Here is a 21,385-nt window from a genome sequence, read left to right on the forward strand (position 1 = left end):
CAGTGTGCACAGGGCCTTATGCATTTGTGCACACTGTAGCAAACCGCAGCAAAACTAGTGTCTTATCGGACAAGTTCAGGTAGTCCCTCTCCGTTTAGGTCAGTTTTCTTCCATTTGGTAGTGAATACAACCCTATAATACAGTCCCATATTACCCTTAAAAGTTATTTTGTTGAACTGTTTTCATGGAAATTTAGTTATTTTCGGATAGTTAGTGTTAATGCTGTCAATCTGCATAATCCAAGTTGCAGAGCAGTAGAGGCGGAAAAGGTAAGCATGCCCCTGCAGGGATAGTCTTGTCTGTTGTCATGGGGGAAGGACAGGACGAAAAGAAACCACTGCTGCACTCCTCCAGGAGAGGAAGCGAGGGAACAGAGGCGTGGACAGAGGAACCACTCACTGTGTGTGTCGGCGCAGGAGGGAGGGATGAAGGGAGGGAATGTAGGAAGGGATACAGCGATGACGGACGGCCTTCACTCTGTCAACCCGGCCAGGTTAGTATGATAAATTAAGTGGTAGAGAAGAGAGAACGGCCCCTTTGAAATGTCAGCTCCCATTCTCCTGTGGCTCAAGAGATGCTCATATAAAGTTGTTTGTAAAACATGGAGGAATTCTCTCCCCCCATCCTTCCATTCGGGCTCAATGAACAGAGGTCCTGCCAACGGTGCTGTGGGAATTGGAGTTGCTCTTATGTTGCGCCTGAGAGTAATTGGAGCGCGTCTTCCTCCCCTTTTCCATGTTTAGAAACAGTTATCAAAGAGATGGGGACGTGTTCGGCAGCTTGAAGCAGGCTGAAATCTCTTCAGTGCTAAATCTTCCAACCTCTCTAGACCTGAAGTGAAATGTGTTATTCGGGAAGTAGTAAGTAAAGAAGGATCCATTAGCTGAATGTTCAAGTTCATCTCAGTGACTCAGTGACTCAGTCAAAGAGAGTTGAACACGGTGCGAAGGAGCCTAGGGTTGTGCTCACAGCTATCAGGGTTTCCATTAGCTGGTAATTGGCTGCTTTTGGCTGATAAAATAAATGAAAAGCCGGTAAGTAAAATTATAGCCAGCTGAATTGTCCGGGGAGAAAGCGAGAGAGGAGGCTTTGCCTAGGCTACTGTTTATTTCAAAGATGAACGCCTTTTTCATTTAAGTAAAATGAAAGTTACACTGAACAAAAATATAAATGCAACATGTAAAGTGTTAATTCCTTGTTTTTCATGAGCTGAAATAAAAGATCCCAGAAATGTTCCATATGCACAAAAAACATATTTCTCTAAAATTGTGTACACCAATTTGTTTACATCCTTGTTAGTGAGCATTTCTCCTTGGTCAAGATAATCCATCCACCTGACAGGTGTGACATATCAAGAAGCAGATTAAATAGCATGATCATTACACAGGTGCACCTTGTACTGGGGACAATAAAAGGCACTCTGAAATGTGCAGTTTTGTCACACAACACAATGCCACAGATGTGTCAACTTTTGAGGGAGCGTACAATTGGCATGCTGACTGCAGGAATGTCCACCAGAGCTGTTGTAAGAGAATTGAATGTTCATTTCTCTACCATAAGCCGTCTCCAACGTCATTTTAGAGAATTTGGCAGTAAGTTCAACTGGCCTCACAACCGCAGACCACGTGTAACCATGCCAGCTCAGGACCTCCACATCCGGCTTCTTCACCTGTGTGATCATCTGAGACAAGCCACCCTGACAGATGATGAAACTGAGGAGTATTTCTGTCTGTAATAAAGCTCTTTTGTGGGGGAAATTAATTCTGATTGGCTGGGCCTGTTCACAAAATGGGTGGCCCTGGCTCCCAAGTGGGTGAGTCTATGCCCTCCCAGGCCCACCCATGGATGCTCCCCTGCACAGTCATGTACAGTTCCCGCTCAGCCCAGTCAAAACTGTTCGCTGCTCTGGCCCCCCAATGGTGGAACAAACTCCCTCACGATGCCAGGACAGCGGAGTCAATCACCACCTTCCGGAGACACCTGAAACCCCACCTCTTTAAGGAATACCTAGGATAGGATAAAGTAATCCTTCTCACCCCCCTTAAAAGATTTAGATGCACTATTGTAAAGTGGCTGTTCCACTGGATGTCATAAGGTGAATGCACCAATTTGTAAGTCGCTCTGGATAAGAGCGTCTGCTAAATGACTTAAATGTAAATGTAAATGTGAAATCTATAGATTAGGGCCTAATTAATTTATTACAATTGACTGATTTCCTTAACGGAACTGTAGCTCAGTAAAATCATTGAAATTGTTGCATGTTGTGTTTATTTTGTTCAGTATAGTTCGGTCCTTGAACTGTTCTTGTCTATTAATGTTCAGTTTTATGTCATATTTCATGTTCTGTGTGGACCCCAGGAAGAGTAGCTGCAGCTAATGAGTATCCTAATAAAATTCCCCAAAAATACCAAATATTAATATTAAAGCCTTGAATCTTATAGGGGTCTCACTGTCACCACTGGTCATCTAGCTAGCTATTAGCCAGCATGGTTTGCATCGGTTTCCATTAGACTAGAGCTTGCTAGGCTGGCTAGTTAGGTAGCTAACGCTGGCTAGCTAACGCAAGCTGATTATCATGTAGCAGCCAATGCTGACTAGCGTCGCCAGCATGCTAATGTCAATAAACCATAGTCGTGGATCCGCAAAATCAAGCAAATGGTACTAAACTCATGACAAAATCATGTTTCGACATTGTAGTGGCTATTGGTGTTTTGGTTGTTTGTTTTTTGCTTAGTGATATTGAATAACATCTTTTTGGAATTTAACTCTGATTCACTATAAATACTGGTATGTATATAATCCGGTTTTGGCATGAGAAAATTTGTGAAGTGTCAAAATACCTTGAAGTATTGCGAGAATTTGCGTACTCACGGATACGGAGCCTCAGGAATATAATACCGGTCACGATTAGGAGCAACTCCCTATTATTAATGTATATCGTTGTTGTTATTGTAGGCCTATTTATTAATCCAAACCAGTTCTTTAAATGTGACCGACCGGCTCAAATCGGTCTTATGTAGCAACATTTGAAATTGTGTTTTTTTACATTGGATAAAAGTCTAGACTCAGAGCTACAAAATGGTATATCACACACTACAGTTGAGGAACAAAGTGAAAGTAATTTTGCTTTGAACATTGATGAACTTGTAAACTGACTTTTGAGACAATGGCCTTTGAATGTTTTGGTACTAATACTGGAGAGCCCTTCTTTGTCTACACCCATTCAGCATCGTTCACATCCTCTTAAGCTTTTACCCCACCCATCTCTTTAAGGGTTGATCTGAGAATTCTGTACTAACAGGAGCAGTCAAGCACCCCTGTAAAGATCTTCATTATGCACAGATTCAAAATAGCTATTGATAACAAATGTGTATTTTGTGGTTGTGACCCAGAGACTCTTGACCATTTATTGTTCTTATGTCAGAAGATTTTGGAGTGAGTTAGATTTTATTTCAAAAGTAACTACTATTAATGTTAACTTGAAAGACTCTGAAATTATGTTATATGGACCCTGATTTAACTTTCATTGTTAATTTTTTTATTTTTTATGGCAGATTCTTTATCCATAAAATTAAGTGGGTGGAAAACAAACCCCTCTTCACATTGTTTAAGGTAGAATTTAAATATTATTTTGAAATTATCAGTAAGTGTAAAAACAAAAAAGCAATACGTACATGCTACTTTTTGACAAATTGAATAGGTTAGGTTTATGTACTCTTGTTTGTATATTTATGATTTTGTATTTGTTTTGTTCATAATAATATATATTTTTTAAAGCGGTCAAGCACGCAAGCTAACTTGCTAGCTACTTCCAGACACAAATGAGAGAACAGCTCACTGAACATTACTCGCCCTAACATGGCTCATTAGGCTGTTATCCAGATCGTTGGTGACTGCAACTGTGCTGTCAGATTGTTCGTTCGTAAATTCAGAGCCCACACTGGACGCTCTGGCCCAATATGAAGGGTTGATCCAAACATTCTGACCTCACAACAGCAGTCAAACACCCAAGCTAACTGGCTAACATTGGCTAGCTTGCTAGCTACTTTCAGACACATAATGAGAGAACACCCCACTCTGACCATTTTATTCTCCCTAGCAGAGCTGGTTAGGCAGTATTCAGAGCGTTGGTGACTGTAACTGTGGTGCTGGCAACAATTGAATTACGCTTTTTTGTCAAGGTTTACTGACACCGGCCATATTCAACGGGTGTTGAGCATTCGTAAATTCATCAGTTATTCTGTGCTCTCGCACACGAGAGTCTTTTGTTAAGACATGTAGCTAGCTAGCTATCTGGGTTAACAATGAACCATAATCCCAATTTATGACATTACTACCCTGCATGAATCTTTAGGTAGCTAACCAACCAGGTTCGATGTTGGCTAGCTAACATTAGGCTATAAATAGTTGAACAAGTGGCGCAGCTGTCTTAAGGCACTGCATCTCAGTGCTAGAGGCGTCACTACAGACTCTGGTTCGATCCCGGGCTGTATCACAATCGGCCGTGATCGGGAGTCCCATAGAGCGGTGCACAATTGGCCCAGCGTCATCCGGGTTAGGGGAGTGTTTGGCCAGGGTAGGTTGTCATTGTAAAATAAGAATTTGTTCAGACACAAGACATATGTGGCTGGGTCTACAGACAATCACGGAATACGAAAGGAAAACCAGCCATGTCGCGGACACCGTCTTGCTTCCAGACATGCTAGACACGTTCTTTGCCCGCTTTGACGGTAACACAGTGCCACCGACACGGCCAGCTACAAAGGACCTTGGGCTCTCCTTCTTCGTGGCCAACGTGAGTAAGACATTTAAACGTGTTTACCCTCGCAAGGCTGTCGGCCCAGACGGCATCCCTAGCCGCGTCCCCAGAGCATGCACAGGCCAGCTGGCTGATGTGCAATCGCCATCACACTGCACACTGCCCTATTCCATCTGGTCAAGAGGAATACCTATGTAAGAAAGCTGTTCATTGACTTTAGCTCAGCATTCAACACCATTGTACCCTCCAAGCTCATCATTAAGCTCAAGGCCCTGTGCCTGAACCCAGCCCTGTGCAATTGGATACTGAAATTCCTGACAGGCCGCCCCCAGGTGGTGAAGGTAGGAATCAACATCTCCTCTTCGCTGATCCTTAACACTGGGGCCCCACAAGGGTGCGTGCTCAGCCCCCTCCTGTACTCCCTGTTCACCCATGACTGTGTGGCCATGCATGTCTCCAACTCAATCATCAAGTTTGCAGACAACACAGCAGTAGTATGCTTGATTACCAACCACGACGAGAAAGCCTACAGGGAGGAGGTGAGGGCTCTGAGAGTGTTGTGTCAGGAACTCAACGTCAACAAAATAAAGGAGAGGATTGTGGACTTCAGGAAACAGCAGAGGGAAAGGTGGAAAGAGAAGGTGGAAAGTTTTAAGTTCCTTGGCATACATATCACTGGCAAACTGAAATGGTCCACCCACACAGAGGGTGTGGTGAATAAGGCGCAACAGCACCTCTTCAACCTCAGGAGGCTGAAGAAATGTGTCTTGGCACCTAAAACCCTCACAAACATTTATAGATGCACAATTGAGAGAATCCTGTTGGGCTATACTATCTATTGCATCTTAGTCTATGCCACTCTAAATTGCTCATCCATACATTTATATATTCTTATTCCATTCCTTTACTTAGATATGTGTGTGTTATGTTATTTGTTGAGAAATTGTTAGATATTACTTGTTGGATATTCGCTGCAATGTCGGAACTAGAAGAACAAGCATTTCACTACACTCGTAATAACATCTGCCAAACACGTGTATGTAACCAATAAAATGGTATTTTATTTTATATCTCGGCATGTCCACCCCACTCATTATCTCAGCCAATCATGGCTAGCGGGAAGGTTTCTGACTTTTTCTGTGGCTAAACCATTCTAGGCTTGAAATGTAACCATTTTATTTGTATTTACAGAGGGCATGGAAGTTTGTTATTAAGGCACATGAAAAGTTTACATGTTCAATAAGCCATTTCTGTAACAAAAACATTTGATAAAAAAAAAAGTTTAAGTTCAAACGGCTCTCCTGTCAATTAGTGAAACGGGTCACAAATATGCTAAATGTGTTTTGTTTCATTCTGTTGAGACATTTTCATTGGCTAAATTACGTTCGATCTGTCTTAATTGTGTGGTCCGTATTTAGTTTAAGATAGGTTAGGTAGGCCTATTGTAAAATAAATGTCATTAGCCTATTGCTGTCATTTGTTGGGTACGATAGGCATTAGCCTTTCTTGGTAATTGATGCAATATAGCCTGTTCAAAACTTTTGTGAATGTTTAAACCAGTTCACAAGTGTTTTGTTTCATTCTAATGAGCCATTTTCTTTAGCCAAATTAAGTTCCAACTGTAATGTTGTGTTTGCCGCAATATAATATCCTGATTGTATTTTCCCTATAAACAATTTTAATAAACAAAGTTTAGAATTTTTGTGAAGGTGTGGTGTGGCCTATGATATGAAGGCAGTGTGCACCGGTACTCCAATTGACTCTGACAGTTGATCTTGAGATGAGGAAGAATGTTTTAGGTCTACCAGAGTTACTCCTATAATCTAACAATATAATGCTTATCTTTTAGATTCTAAATGAAAATGAACGAATTCGCCTCCTTCTGTACACCTATATCTGTATAGCAGACGCAGTAGCCTATCTGAGAAGTATAAAGAAATGTATGCTGGTGTCGCAGCATGCCGCCGGCATATCTCTTATCGCTTCCTCTCTCTGGGGCTATAGGCCTAAGCTTCTCTTCCTTTTATATGCAGTATATATTTATATTAATATAATACAGTGGATGCCTAGGCCAATAGGCAATGTCCGTATGCATTTAGTCCTCAAATCTCTGACAGCTACACCTTAAGTTGGACAATTATTGTTTTAGGAAAGTAAAAACGAATAAAACAATAGGCTATATGGTTTTGCATATGCTCCAGTTTGAAATACAAGGAATAATGTTTTTGTAATTAGTTGTAGGCTTTTGAAGGACATGTAAATGTGACTCAGTTAGCCAATATCCCTTGTTTATTGATTGTGCTGGCTGCGTGGATAGATGGCCTAATGGGTTACGCACCCAATGCATATGGATGACCGGTAAATGTCTGACATGTCCAATAAATTAATATTCCTGGTCACTTGTCAAGCGCCAAATGTTCCTGACGGAAACCCTAACTGCTATACACAATCACAGTCTTTCTCACACTCTTCTAAAACTAAGGGTGTTCTTCTGACTTGAGATCCACTTGAACTTTTTCGCAAATATCACATTGATTTAAATGAATGATTTATGCAAAAGTCTGAGTTGCACAACCTTATCTCCACTTTGAACTGGGCCATAAATGAGTCAACTGAATCAAAGCTTGAGTCAAGCCTATCTGAAGTGTTCTGTGTGGAGAGAGGTCAGGGGTCAAAACCAGAAGGGTAGAGGAGAATGTGTGTGAGGCTCATTGTTTTCTCAGACATCATTGACTGCTCTGCTTGATGCTCACTGACAGGTGGAGCTGCCGTGACTGAACTCTGGGCCTGGAGGCAGCAGACTGACTGGGAAGTGTATGTGTTTGCCTGTGTACGTGCATGAACGCACGTGGGTTGTGGATGTTGGTGTGCACTGATGTGCATAATATGTCTGTTCTATTTATCGGTGTATGCCCCTCTTTGGGTGTGTCCAGGGTTGTATAGAACTGTATGAGACTAATGGAGACACGTCCGCCTCCTCGGAATCCCTGTCAAGTGTGTCATGTCCTGTTCGCTACATTACTCAAGACTTACATCAACAATGGATCACAAAATCTTGATGGAATCTCGCATGTTTTTTTGAATGGATGCCATCTAGCCACTCCTAAACCAAACACAACTGAGTCACATACGTTAACTGGTCAGTCTAGCCATAACAAAGAGGCTTTAGGAGGAGACATAGCATTAGCACTAAAATACCTCGGTGGAAATGGGGACCCTACTTGAGCAAATGGCTGCACTGCTTGATAGAGGTTATCGTGATAAACCGCTTGTACCCAAACATTCCCAGACATGCACCCAGACGTACAAAGTTGGTCCACTGCACACACTTCCATACATTAGTGTTCCCTGCTTTCACACAAGTGTGGTGCCAGTTCACCCTGTGAGGAATCACTGCTTTTGGTTCCAGGGTTGGACACATATGTCAAATGTGAGTCTATTCTTACTCTTGTGTGTAACACACACACACACACACACATTGCTTGCCAGCCCGCATGCTGTTTTATGGCCCCCATCAGGGATTTACCATGCTCATGTGGAGAAGTCCTCACAGCTGCATTCCTCCCTCCCTCCCTGCCTCCTCTCATTCAATTTCTCTCCCTCTTTAGCTTCAATCTCTCTCTTCATCTCTTTCCCTCTCTCTCTCTCTCTCTCTCTCTGTGAAACTTGAGGCCCTTCTCTTAAAATATTGTCCTTCAAGCTTTGGTTTCAAGCTTTGTTATGCCAGGAGAGGGTTGCATGGTCCCGTTCATGCCCTTAGGTATCTAACCCTCCTCACCTGACCCCTCCCAAGCCTCATTCATGACCACTAGGTCACCCCTGCATTTCATTATAGTCACACCCGGCCGGGCCATCTGTTCAATGTGTTGGGTGTGACCATCTTCGGGTGGAGGTGACGATACCTTTGGGTGGAAGGGCCCACGTAGGTCTTGTAACCCAGCTGATACGCTCGCTCTCACACAAGCCCAGATGCAAATACTTGTGAGTCTCAACCTTACCTCACTCTTCAGACCACACCTGAGTCTGCCGGAGTCTGCGACTCCTATGGGCAAACGGGGTGACTTTCCGCCCTTCTTTATGTTTACCTTTACAATCGTTTGAGTCACTTCTTAGTTATGGGCTGTTAGTCATACAGGACTATTATTGAACTTCATATCACTATCCTCGCTCTTTTTAATACTCTCGATGTCTTTACATAGTAACCACAGCTGGTGTAAAGTTTTAAATGACATGTTGGCAAGAACCTGCACGCCTGACCAGCATCACCACCCGCACGCCTGACCAGCATCACCACCCTGGATGTTTCCGACCTTGAATATGTGGACATCTATAAGTACCTAGGTGTCTGGTTAGACTGTAAACTCTCCTTCCAGACTCATATCAACTTACCCTAGTAAAACTGACTATCCTACCGATCCTCGACTTCGGCGATGTCATCTACAAAATTGCTTCCAACACTCTACTCAGCAAACTGGATGCAGTTTATCACAGTGCCATCCGTTTTGTCACTAAAGCACCTTATTCCACCCACCACTGCGACCTGTATGCTCTAGTCGGCTGGCCCTCGCTACATATTCGTCGCCAGACCCACTGGCTCCAGGTCATCTACAAGTCCATGCTAGGTAAAGCTCCGCCTTATCTCAGTTCACTGGTCACGATGGCAACACCCACCCGTAACACGCGCTCCAGCAGGTGTATCTCATCTCACTGATCATCCCTAAAGCCAACACCTCATTTGGCCGCCTTTCGTTCCAGTTCTCTGCTGCCTGTGACTGGAACGAATTGCAAAAATCGCTGAAGTTGGAGACTTTTATCTCCCTCACCAACTTCAAACATCTGCTATCTGAGCAGCTAACCGATCGCTGCCGCTGTACATAGTCTATCGGTAAATAGCCCACCCATTTTTACCTACCTCATCCCCATACTGTTTTTATTTATTTTATTTTATGCTCTTTTGCACTTTATTTTATGCTCTTTTGCACACCAATATCTCTACCTGTACATGACCATCTGATCATTTATCACTCCAGTGTTAATCTGCAAAATTGTAATTATTCGCCTACCTCCTCATGCCTTTTGCACACAATGTATATAGACTCTCCTTTTTTCTACTGTATTATTGACTTGTTAATTGTTTACTCCATGTGTAACTCTGTGTTGTCTGTTCACACTGCTATGCTTTATCTTGGCCAGGTGGCAGTTGCAAATGAGAACTTGTTCTCAACTAGCCTACCTGGTTAAATACAGGTGAAAAATTAAAACCAGAGTTATCGCTGCACATCATGTTGCTGAATTCCTTAGCTTGGTTAAAACATGTAGAAGGTCCTTTTCAGAGAGTGGTAAAGTCTGTCATTCAAAATTCTATTATAGGCATCTATGTAGTAATCCAACTTGACCAAATATTGATGACCACTGCTCACAAATATTGTTATTTATTTTTTTAATTCAATAACTACCATCACAAGGATACATCTCAGTCACCAATTCCTCGCCAGACAACAACAGCAGCAGAAATTGATGGACAATTTATAACCAATTATACCCATGTCATTGATTAGTGTGGTCTGAGAGCAGCATGTCTGTCTCCAATCCCAATTCGAAACCTAAAGATTTACTCTGTCTGGGGCATGTGTGACCTCTCCTGTAGTAATGTATGCACAGCCACATACTCTAGAAGATGTTATGTATCCTACTGCACAAATAAATATTACCAGAGCTGCGATCACATTTCATCCATGTTGTTTCAAGTAGTCTAATATCTTATTTCCATTAACCAAGCCCTTGGCCCCAGGACCACATGCTCGCAATCCTCAGAACCCTCACAACCCTCTTTTATAAGCACATCCATAGCTGTTCCGGTCTCTCTTGGAAATGGATCCTTGATTGGTTTTCTCTCCAGATGCACAGATGATGTTACCGTGACTACAGTATGTCCATCTCCATCCTGGGCTTTCCTGAGTGCAGCCGCTCCTATTAGATGGCACTTAATCTTACTGGCCATTTATGGAATTTCAACATCGCTTGTCATTGTATCACTATATCACAAACACAACCCGAGAATACATCCATTCACGTCCCAAACGTTTTGCTCGGTTTGTGATTTGAGTAATCGTCTCTTGGCCAGGCGTCTGAATATTCTGTCCAATAGACATGTAAAACATGGAGGACAGCTGCTATATGGCAGCTTAGTAAGAGAACGGAGAGTGGAGAAAGCAAGGGCGTATATTTTTAACCACCCTCATTGATTTAGGGACTTATAGAAGATGGAGCCTCCGAGGACGCTTGAAAGACTATGGACTTTCGATAGGGCTCTCCAGCACAGCGCTGAACTGAGATCTGTGGAAATCGTATCTAGCAGGGATGCTTTGTGTGACCTGTACGTCTTCTTGGTTTTCAACATGAAACGCAAAGGATGACGAATCCCAATGACATACGTCTAGGGTGTCTGTCCTCACGGGAGCCGATACTTTTACTAGCCCCGCTTATCGCTCCAGCAGATGATCCGGGGAATCACGTGGCTTTTTATGGGGGAAATTATATTGAGGTTCAGTGCATTCCCAAGCCAAACATGACCCATCCGCCAGTACACCCTAACCCTTAGAATAACAGTCTCCTCTTTAAGGCCCTATTTGCCATTTGAAGAGTAATTCTCAGAGTTTGAAACAATAGAGGGTTCATGTGAAGTATCCATAGTATTCAAGTCAGCGGGGATTTAAAATAGTCCAGGTTTAGTCAGTATATGGAAATATTCCTGGCTTTCAGTTTGAACAAATTCAGATGGCTCGGGACATTCCTGAAAATTGGCTCGTAAACCCAGACAGCTAACTGTAGGGTACTTGGTTGCTGAGAACTAAATTATGGAACTGCACAACGAGAGAATAGAAACACTTTGTTATTAATGCCCGATACCATGTGAAGGTATGTTTTTCCAAATGAATCATCAAACCGTTTCTAATGGACCGAGCCTTGTGTATTTTTGTGTTATTTTCTTATGTTCTATCATTGCATGATGTTCTATCATCTGTAACAAACATACATTGTCTTGGCAAGCCTGAATAATCTTTACCATATGTAAAGATGATACTTGTCATATTTTTTTTGCACTGTAAAAATAGGAGAATAGGTTGCCATGTTGTCTCAAAAACATTGCATTGAAAACCTCAACTATATTTACTTTACTTCACTGCCATTTGTAGAATGTGTTCTGTTTAGATATGGTAGTCCTAATGATGAGAAAATGTGTGTCTTTACAGGCAACAAGGGAGACCCTCAGCCACCACTGTGGAATGCTGGGAGACGCCCTTCACAAGGAGAACGATTTTGCCCTCATCATCGACGGAAAGACTCTCAAATACGCCCTTACGTTTGGAGCACGGCAGTACTTACTAGACCTTGCCTTGTCCTGTAAAGCAGTGATATGCTGCAGGTAAGGCCCACTCACCGAAAACAGTGTTACACTGAGTATACAAATATTAAGAACACCTGCTCTTTCCATAACAGACTGACCAAGTGAATCCAGGTGAAACCCTAAATCCACTTCAATCAGTGTAGATAAAGAGGAGGAGACAGGTTAAGAAGGATTTTTAAGCTTTAGACAATTGAGACTTCGATTGTGTATGTATGCCATTCAGAGGGTGAATGGGCAAAACAAAATATACGTGCCTTTGAACAGGGTATTTGTAGTAGGTGCCTTGCGCACCAATTTGTGTCAAGAACTGCAAAACTAATGGGTTTTTCACGCTCAAAAGTTTCCCATGTGTATCAAGAATTTTTGCCTAATGTACCATAACAGCAAATCAGGACAAACCTGCGCATTCAAAGGCAAGTGCATTGGACCTGAAAGGTAATCATTTAGTGTGTAGTTTGCTGTAGTCAAATAAAAAATTGCAACGCTATAATTACGAAGGTGCGGTGTGATGCACTGGCCACATAAATAAAAGGAAGTACTTAAGTGGTCAGGAGACCCTAACCACAACATCCAGTTTACAACACCTTCTCTTGAAAGTTTTTGTACTGTAGCTGTAGATCATGGGGTGCATCACAAGTGGCACCCTATTCCCTATATAGAGCCCAGGTCAAATGTAGTGTACTATATAGGGAATAGGGTGCCATTTTGTACGCATACCATGTCTTAGACCCGGGCAGACGCAGAAAAAAGCTTGGAGCGCCAGGAGCCTATAAGACTCAGGCTGTCATTTCAGGGGTTAACGTTGGATAACTCGTAAAAGAAGGGCCACAGGAAGTGGCAGATCCATCACATGACGAGTGGCTTTACAGGTGCAGGCAGCCAGGGAGGTCAGTCAGTCAGGCAGAGGTCAGGGTTGGGGAGGTCAGTAGACAGGGAGAAGGAAAACATCTGTCGTTGAGAATTATCATCCATAAAATAACAAATTGCTTGTCTAATATCTAAAGCAATATTGTTGTAAAAGAGGTCGTCACAAAGTACAACCTTGGCCTCGTGTTTTGTTGTTAGTTGTCTTGGCACCAACCCACCTTGCAACTCACTTTTAATTTTTTTTTAGAATGATTTCCTCACTATGTGCTTGGAACTCTACAGAATGCATTTTTTAAAATTAATCAGCATTGTCTATATGTCTGCACCTAGCTTAGATTGGTTATATTCTGAGAAATGGCTGAAAGTCTGAAGTTTGAAATGTGTATTGTGGACTTTCCATGAAAAATCAAGCATATCTTAACGTATCTCATTCTAATGTCCTGCATCACTTTCTACTCTCCTGTAGGGTGTCCCCGCTGCAGAAGTCGGAGGTGGTGGAGATGGTAAAGAAGCAGGTGAAGGTGATCACGCTGGCCATTGGTGACGGTGCCAACGACGTGGGCATGATCCAGACGGCTCACGTGGGCGTGGGCATCTCGGGCAACGAGGGCCTGCAGGCCGCCAACTCCTCCGACTTCTCCATCGCACAGGTGAGGGTTCCGGAGTGAAGTTTCCCCTAGGTACAGATATAAGATCAGATTCCCCTCTAACCTTAACCATTAGTGGGGAAAATGTCAAACTGACCCCATCTAGGAGCAACTCCTTACTCCCATACACTACCAGTCAAAAGTTTTAGAAAATCGACTCATTGAAGGGTTTTTCTTTATTTTTCCTATTTTCTACATTGTAGAATAACTATGAAATAACAGATATGGAATCATGTTGTAAACAAAAAAGTGTTAAACAAATCAAAATATATTTTATTTTTGAGATTCAAATAGCCACCCTTTGCCTTGATGACAGCTTTGCAAACTCTTGGCATTCTCTCAACCAGCTTCACTTGGAATGCTTTTGCAACTGTCTTTAAGGAGTTCCCACATATGCTGAGCACTTGTTGGCTGCTTTTCCTTCACTCTGCGGTCCGATTCATCCCAAATCATCTTAACTTGGTTGAGGTCAGATGATTGTGGAGGCCAGGTCATCTGATGCAGCACTCCAGCATGGAGGTGTGTTGGGTCATTTTCCTGTTGAAAAACAAATGATAGTTCCACCTAGCCCAAACCAGATGGGATTGCGTATCGCTGCAGAATGCTGGCTAAGTGTGCCTTGAATTCTAAATAAATCACAGACAGTGTCACCAGCAAAACACCCCCACACCATAAACACCTCCTCCATGCTTTACAGTGGGAAATACACATGCGGAGATCATCAGTTTACCCATTCCACGTCTCACAAAGACACGGCGGTTGGAACCAAAAATCTCCAATTTGGACTCCAGACCAAAGGAAAGATTTCCACCGGTCAAATGTCCATTGCTCGTGTTTCTTTGCACAAGCAAGTCTCTTCTTATTATTGGTGTCCTTTAGTAGTGGTTTCTTTGCAGCAATTCGACCATGAAGGCCTGATGGACTGTCGTTTCCCTTTGCTTATTTTATCTTATAAAAACCCAAGATGGCGTAGCAGTTAAGACTTCTTTGTCTTGTTGTGTCCAGTGTATATATCTTTTTTTTTCTTCGTATATACTTTGTATATTTTTAACCTAAATTTCAACATACTCTCATACAACCTGCCTCACCCAATGTGGTATGGATCTGCTATTTTTTATACTTTAGACCCGGAACCCCCAACAGAAGCTAGCCAGATAACTAGCTGCTAGCTAGTAGTCAGTTAGCCACTGTTAGCGGTCATCAGCTAACCTTAGCCCTGTCCACGCAGCGGTCATACCACTCAGGAAGGAGACGCGTTCTGTCTCCTAGAGATAAAAGTACTTTGGTGCGGAAAGTGCAAATCAATCCCGGAACAAAAGCAAAGGACCTTGTGGAGATGCTGGAGGAAACAGGTACAAAAGTATCTATATCCACAGTAAAACGAGTCCTATATCGACATAACCTGAAAGGCCGCTCAGCAAGGAAGAAGCCACTGCTCCAAAACCGCCATAAAAAGGCCAGACTACGGTTTGCAACTGCACATGGGGACAGAGATTGTACTTTTTTGGAGAAATGTCCTCTGTTCTGATGAAACAAAAATAGAACTGTTTGGCCATAATGACCATCGTTATGTTTGGAGGAAAAAGTGGGAGGCTTGCAAGCCAAAGAACACCGTCCCAACCGTGAAACACGGAGGTGGCAGCATCATGTTGTGGGGGTGCTTTGCTGCAGGAGGGAATGGCGCACTTCGTAGAATCAATGGCATCATGAGAATTGAACATTACGTGGATATATTCTTAAAGCTTGGTTGCAAATATGTCTTCCAAATGGACAATGACCCCAAGCCTACATTCAAAGTTGTGGCAAAATAGCTTAAGGACAACAAAATCAAGGTATTGGAGTGGCCATCACAAAGCCCTAACCTTAATCCTATAGAACATTTGTGGGTAAAACTGAAAAAGCGTGTGCGAGCAAGAAGGCCTACAAACCTGATTCAGTTACACCAGCTCTGTCAGGAGGAATTGGCCAAAACTCACTCAACTTGTTGTGGGAAGCTTGTGGAAGGCTACCCGAAACGTTTGACCCAAGTTAAACAATTTAAAGGCAATGCTACAAAATACTAATTGAATATATGTAAACTTCTGACCCACTGGGAATGTGATGAAATAAATAAAAGCTTAAATAAATCATTCTCTCTACTATTATTCTGACATTTCACATTCTTAAAATAAAGTGGTGATCCTAACTGGGTCTTTTTACAAGGATTAAATGTCAGAAATTGTGAAAAACTGAGCTTAAACTGAGTTTAAATGTATTTTGTGTATGTAAGCTTCCGACTTGTGGAGGTCTAAATTTTTTGTTCTGAGGTCTTGGCTGATTTCTTTTTATTTTCCCACGATGACAAGCATTGAGGCACTGAGTTTGAAGGTAGGCCTTGAAATACATCCACAGGTACACCTCCAATTGACAGAAATTTTGTCCATTAGCCTATCAGAAGCTTCTAAAGCCATGACATAATTTTCTGGAATTTTCCAAGCTGTTTAAAGGCACAGTCAACTTAGTGTATGTAAACTTCTGGAATCAATCTATTGTTTCAGAGGGGGGGTTGGGGGAAAGAAATCCCTCTCGTCTGAATAGCTCATGCAGTTTCCACCATGCCAGGACAGAATGTATAATTTAAGGGATGTCTGTGATGGTTTTTATAGATTTCCTGTCCCATTTCTAAATCAATTCTTCCCCAGTGTCCTCATCTACCTCAAACTTTTCAATGTTCAACCATGAGGGAGAAGGGCCATTGTCAAACCTCTGAGCCAGAAATCTAGACTGCGCAGCCCAGTAGTACATTCTGAAATTGGGGAGGTTTAAGCCCCCTTCACTGTAATCAAGAGTCAAGTCCATCCATTTACACAGGTCACCCTCCACTTTTTGCAACAAGCTGGCCAGATTGAGAGGTTGTTCAGGTTACCATCCAGCATTATGCCCAAATATGTGAAGCCCATAGGCGACCATCTAAAAGGAAACCTATGCTTGATGGTATGATAGTCAAAGACAGATAACTGTAAGATTTGCTTTGATCAAAATTGACCTTATATTCAGAGAAAGAACTATAATTCTGTAATAGGTTCTGTAAGTGAGAGAGGGAATGTGGGTATGGGGGCCCACCTGAAAGCCATGTATGTCAGGGCACGTTCTATTGGCCTCAGCCAACGGTTTGATGTTGAAGGAGGAGAGGTGGGGGCTAATTGGGCAACCTTGTCTGTTCCCCTTATAGACAGAGAAAGAGGATGACGTAATCCCGTTGGTAGCAATCCTAGCTTTAGGAGATTTGTAGAGTGATTTGATCAAATTTACAAACACAGTGCCTAAACCAAACTTTTCCAAGACGCGAAAGTGATATGGCCGTTCAACCGAATCAAAGGCCTTTTCAGCGTCGAGGGAGACATTAGCTTATTTGTTTTTGTTAGCAAGGTGAATTATATCAAAGAACCTTCTGAGATTATTGGTGTACAATCTATTAATTATGAAGCTAGTCTGATCTGGGTTGACCAACAGGGCAAGACATGACTCCAGTCTCTTAGATAGCATCTTGGTGACCAGTTTACAATCTTTGTTAAGGAGGGAGATTGGTCTATAGGAGGTGCACTTTAGCGGGTTTTTCCCTTTCTTGTGATTTACTGTAATCACCGCTTGAGAAAGCGACTCTGGAAAGCAGGTGTCCTCCCTTGGCTTTTTTAAGTACCCCCATACGGTAGGGTACCAACAGCTCCTTAAATTCTTTATATAACTCTGGAGGGAAGCCATCCTTCCCAGGAGATTTATTAGAATGTAAGGATTTAATGGCCTCCAACAATTCAGGGACTGAGAACTGTTCCCTCAGGCGCTCTCTGTCTTCCTCTGACAGGCATGGGAGGTTGAGAGGAGAGAAAAGAGTCGATCTCTAATAGATCATCGCTTGATTGGGAAGTGTAGAGGTCTTTGTAATATTTCTTAAAAGTATCATTAATTTCAGTGGAGTTGAAAGATATCTCATTAGTAAGAGTTTCTATGGGATTAATTGTCCTCTTACTTTCCTCTGCTTTCAGTTGCCACTTGCTTTCTGTGTGCTTTGTCTCCAAGCTCCGTAGTAATGCTCTTTTGATTTAGTGATGGCCCTCTCAGCTTGGTATGTGTTCAGAGTATTATATTTCAGTTGTTTATTTACCAAAAGCCTGTATAGGTCTTTAGTCAGGCCTCTTTGGTAGGTTTTCTCTAGCTAAGAGATTTCAGATTCAAGGACATTCAGTTCAGCACTGTGTTTTCTCTTTAGTATAGGAAATTATCTGTCCCCTCAGATAGGCTTTCAATGCATCCCAAAGAATGAAACTGTCAGGAGCAGAGGGTTTGTTTGTCAAAGTAAAAATATTGATTCTCTCATTGATGAATGCGCAAAATTCAGGTTGCTTCAGGAGTGTAGAATTTAGTCTTCGTCTATATGCTCCATTTACTTTGGTAGGAATGGAGATTGATAATATCAGAGGGGAAGGGTCACATCAGTAATCTGGGGAGATAATCGATATCTAACACTCTATGAAACAGTTGGGTCGATAGTAAAAAGTTATCTCTGTGTGTGTGTGTGTGGGTGTGGGTGTGGGTGTGTGTGTGGGTGTGGGTGTTGTGTGGGTGTGAATAAAAAGAGTAGTCCCTATCCTGTGGGTGCATCTGTCTCCAGATGTCTAGTAAATTGAGATCCTTCATGAAGACATGGTGAGCTTGCCGGCTTTGGTTAGAAGAGAGGGTTTATCAGAGGACCTATCAAGAACTGTATCTAAACAAAAATGTAAATCTCCTCCAACCAGTAGCCAATCCTGGTGGTGCTTGAGCAACCTGAAGGAAGACATTCTGAATAAACATATGGTCATCGAGGTTAGGAGCATAAATATTCAACAGGGTCCAAGACTCATATACCCTGCACCAAAACAAACCTGCCAGAGGGATCAGAGATGATTGTTGACACAGAATGGGAAGTGTCTACTGATCAAAATTGCAGTTCCTCTTGCTTTGGAGTTAAAAGAGGACGCAAGAACTTGTCCTACGAATTCCCTCTTTAGTTTCTGGTGTTCACTGGCTGTAAGATGTGTTTCTTGTAAAAACACAATGTCAGCCTTTAATTTCTTAAGGTATGTATAGACTATTTTCCTCTTAATTGGCCTGTTAAGACCCGTAGTGGATTAAGCATAGGTTGGGTTTCAAATATATAATGAATGGTACTTCCTCATATGTAAATAGTCAGGTAATGTTTCAACTTTAGTTTAACACTGAAGTGACCTATGTGTCTCTTTAGGAAGGAAACAACAATAAACATAGAAAAAAAACAGAAACCCCACCCACACGGATCGTTGGACTAAAACCACAATCCCAAGAATCAAACATGAAAACACTTGTAGAGGTACATTGCTGCTCGCTTTCCATCTTGCTCTTACTAGCTAAATCTTGGCGTAAACTAAAACCTACGAGATCTCTATGTTGAAAACAAATGTTGTGAATAGACATCTATGGCTGAATATTTACTGTCCACAATAAGGGCTGCTTGAGTGTCTTTTCAGGAGAAGAGGAGGAACATAAATGTGGGAAAAGCAGTGGGCCTAACCCTACTCATTTGCTTTTCCCAGTGGATATTGACAAAACCACGATATACTCTCCTGTAAATGTAATAGAACTCCCCACAGGAAAAAAACTGTTAGTTGAAAATGTCCAAATCAGCTGTAGCGACCGCATAGCGGGGTAAACGGATCCAAATGACAAGAATACATCAGCAGTTCAGTCCCAGGACAGCACGAATAAGAAAAAAAACAATAAACTGCATCTTATCCCACGGAAAGACCATCGTGACTCAAACGCGGTTCAGTTCTTTGAGAAAAGTGAACACTTCTCCCGGTGTGTTGAAGAGATGGCTTCGGCCATTGTACTGAACTTTCATCCGTCCAGGTTGAATGAGGTAGCCGGTGATGTTCCTCTCCTTCAGTGCTTTGGCGGCTGGTCTGAACTGCTTGCGACATCCGCGCTCACACCCGGGAAAAGGCTGACCCTCTTGATGGTGATGTCCCCTTTGGCTCTTGCGAGTTGCAGTATCTTTTCCCTGTCCTGGAAACGGAGGAACCTGATCAGGATGGCCCATGGGGGCTCATCTGGCCGGGGTTTCGGTGCTGGTTCTCTATCTGGTCTACCTTGTTTTTGAGGTAGGCATTGTCCTTCTGCAGCTGTATTAGAACCTGGTCATGTCTATCTTCAACTGTGCTAATGCACAACTCTGCCTCAGTCTTTCTCAAAAGGAGATCATTCAGATTTCAGGTCATCAATGGAAGAATGGAGTTCAGCTGATTTATTGTCAATTGTCAGAGAAAGACCTTTGTTACCATCTTGAATTTCCCGGAGGAGAGTAGCAAGCATGTCGGCAGGCTCAGAAGAGGCTGCTGAGAGCAACAGTCTGGAACTGTCTTCTGAGTTATGAAGGCTAATGCTAATCTTGCTAGCTGTGGCGTTATCATTATCTTGGGATTCAACAAAGTTTTGGTCATCCTTCTTGCCTCTCGGCCGGAGGTGCATGGCTCTTTTGGGAAGGTAAGTACTTGACAGTTTAACAGCCGATGTTAGAATATTGTTTCAGCGTTGTTATTTAAGTAATAATAGGATAACTTTGAGGAGCTCGGTTTGTCAACATCTGCTCAGCTCCACGGATTCACGTGCTCTCCACAAATTACCTTTTAATAAGACACACCTGTTAATTGAAATGCATTCCAGGTGACTACCTCATGAAGCTGGTTGAGAGAATGCCAAGAGTGTGCAAATCTGTTATTAAGGCAAAGGGTGGCTATTTTAAGAATCTCAAATATAAAATATATTTTGATTTGTTTAACAATTTTTGTTACTACATGATTACATGATGTGTTATTTCATAGTTATTTCATAGTTTTGATGTCTTCACTATTATTCTACAATGTAGAAAATAGCACAAATAAAGAAAAACCCTTGAATGAGTAGGTGTTTTTCACCTTTTCACCTGTAATGTAGGTGAATAATTTACAATTCACTATTGACCATTAGTACTATATTTGGTGTAGTACTCTCGTCCTCTCATCCTCTCAATCTCTGCGTTGTGTATTTATCTTAAAAGTATTCTTACATTCCCCCCTAGATCATTTTAAAAAACAATATAGTTCAAATGTATTTTTAGAAAACATGAAAAAAATGGACAGAATAATAAACATTAGCAGTCAGCATAAAATCGTTCACATTAAACGCCTTGCATTTCAATAAAACACAAAGGGCATATTCTACTTGCCGTTGCAATAAGACATAGATTTCCCACAAAGTTATAGAAAAGGGGTATTAACAGGTGTGATACCACATCTGAGAGAGCACGGTTCATTACAGCACCGAGGACAGTTACCACAGTCATGAGGCTTGGTGTGACGATGAAGACCTTTATGACCCCCACCACGTTCTGGTGGGGCACCACTGACACCCATCTCCACAAAGACACGCTTGATGAATCTTATATCACGTAACCGTCAGATTCTTAGCACACAAACGTCGGGCAATAACACACTTGATAACCTGGATGAGGATAAGAAAAATAACCACGACTCCCACTATTGGAAGTATCATGCCCACCAAAAAACTTCCCCATGTACCAAATGTGGAAGACAACCACACGACTAAGCCTAAATCATCTGGGTTGTAAAATCATGATATTTAGCGCCCTCAGTCCTGATCTTTTAGAGTAGG

At 42.2% G+C, this 21,385-nt stretch overlaps 1 protein-coding gene across 1 annotated transcript in view; it reads left to right on the forward strand.

Annotated features, from left to right (window-relative positions):
* LOC115110847 (phospholipid-transporting ATPase IA-like) overlaps positions 1–21,385 on the forward strand; it is a 108,607-nt gene that overhangs the window by 17,128 nt on the left and 70,094 nt on the right. Inside the window, exons 8-9 of the mRNA XM_029636776.2 lie at positions 12,013–12,185; positions 13,501–13,684. Coding sequence (XP_029492636.2) covers positions 12,013–12,185; positions 13,501–13,684 — 357 coding nt within the window. The remainder of the gene's footprint in view (positions 1–12,012; positions 12,186–13,500; positions 13,685–21,385) is intronic.

This window comes from Oncorhynchus nerka, linkage group LG26 (genome assembly GCF_034236695.1).
Source record: "Oncorhynchus nerka isolate Pitt River linkage group LG26, Oner_Uvic_2.0, whole genome shotgun sequence".
Lineage (NCBI taxonomy): Eukaryota > Metazoa > Chordata > Actinopteri > Salmoniformes > Salmonidae > Oncorhynchus > Oncorhynchus nerka.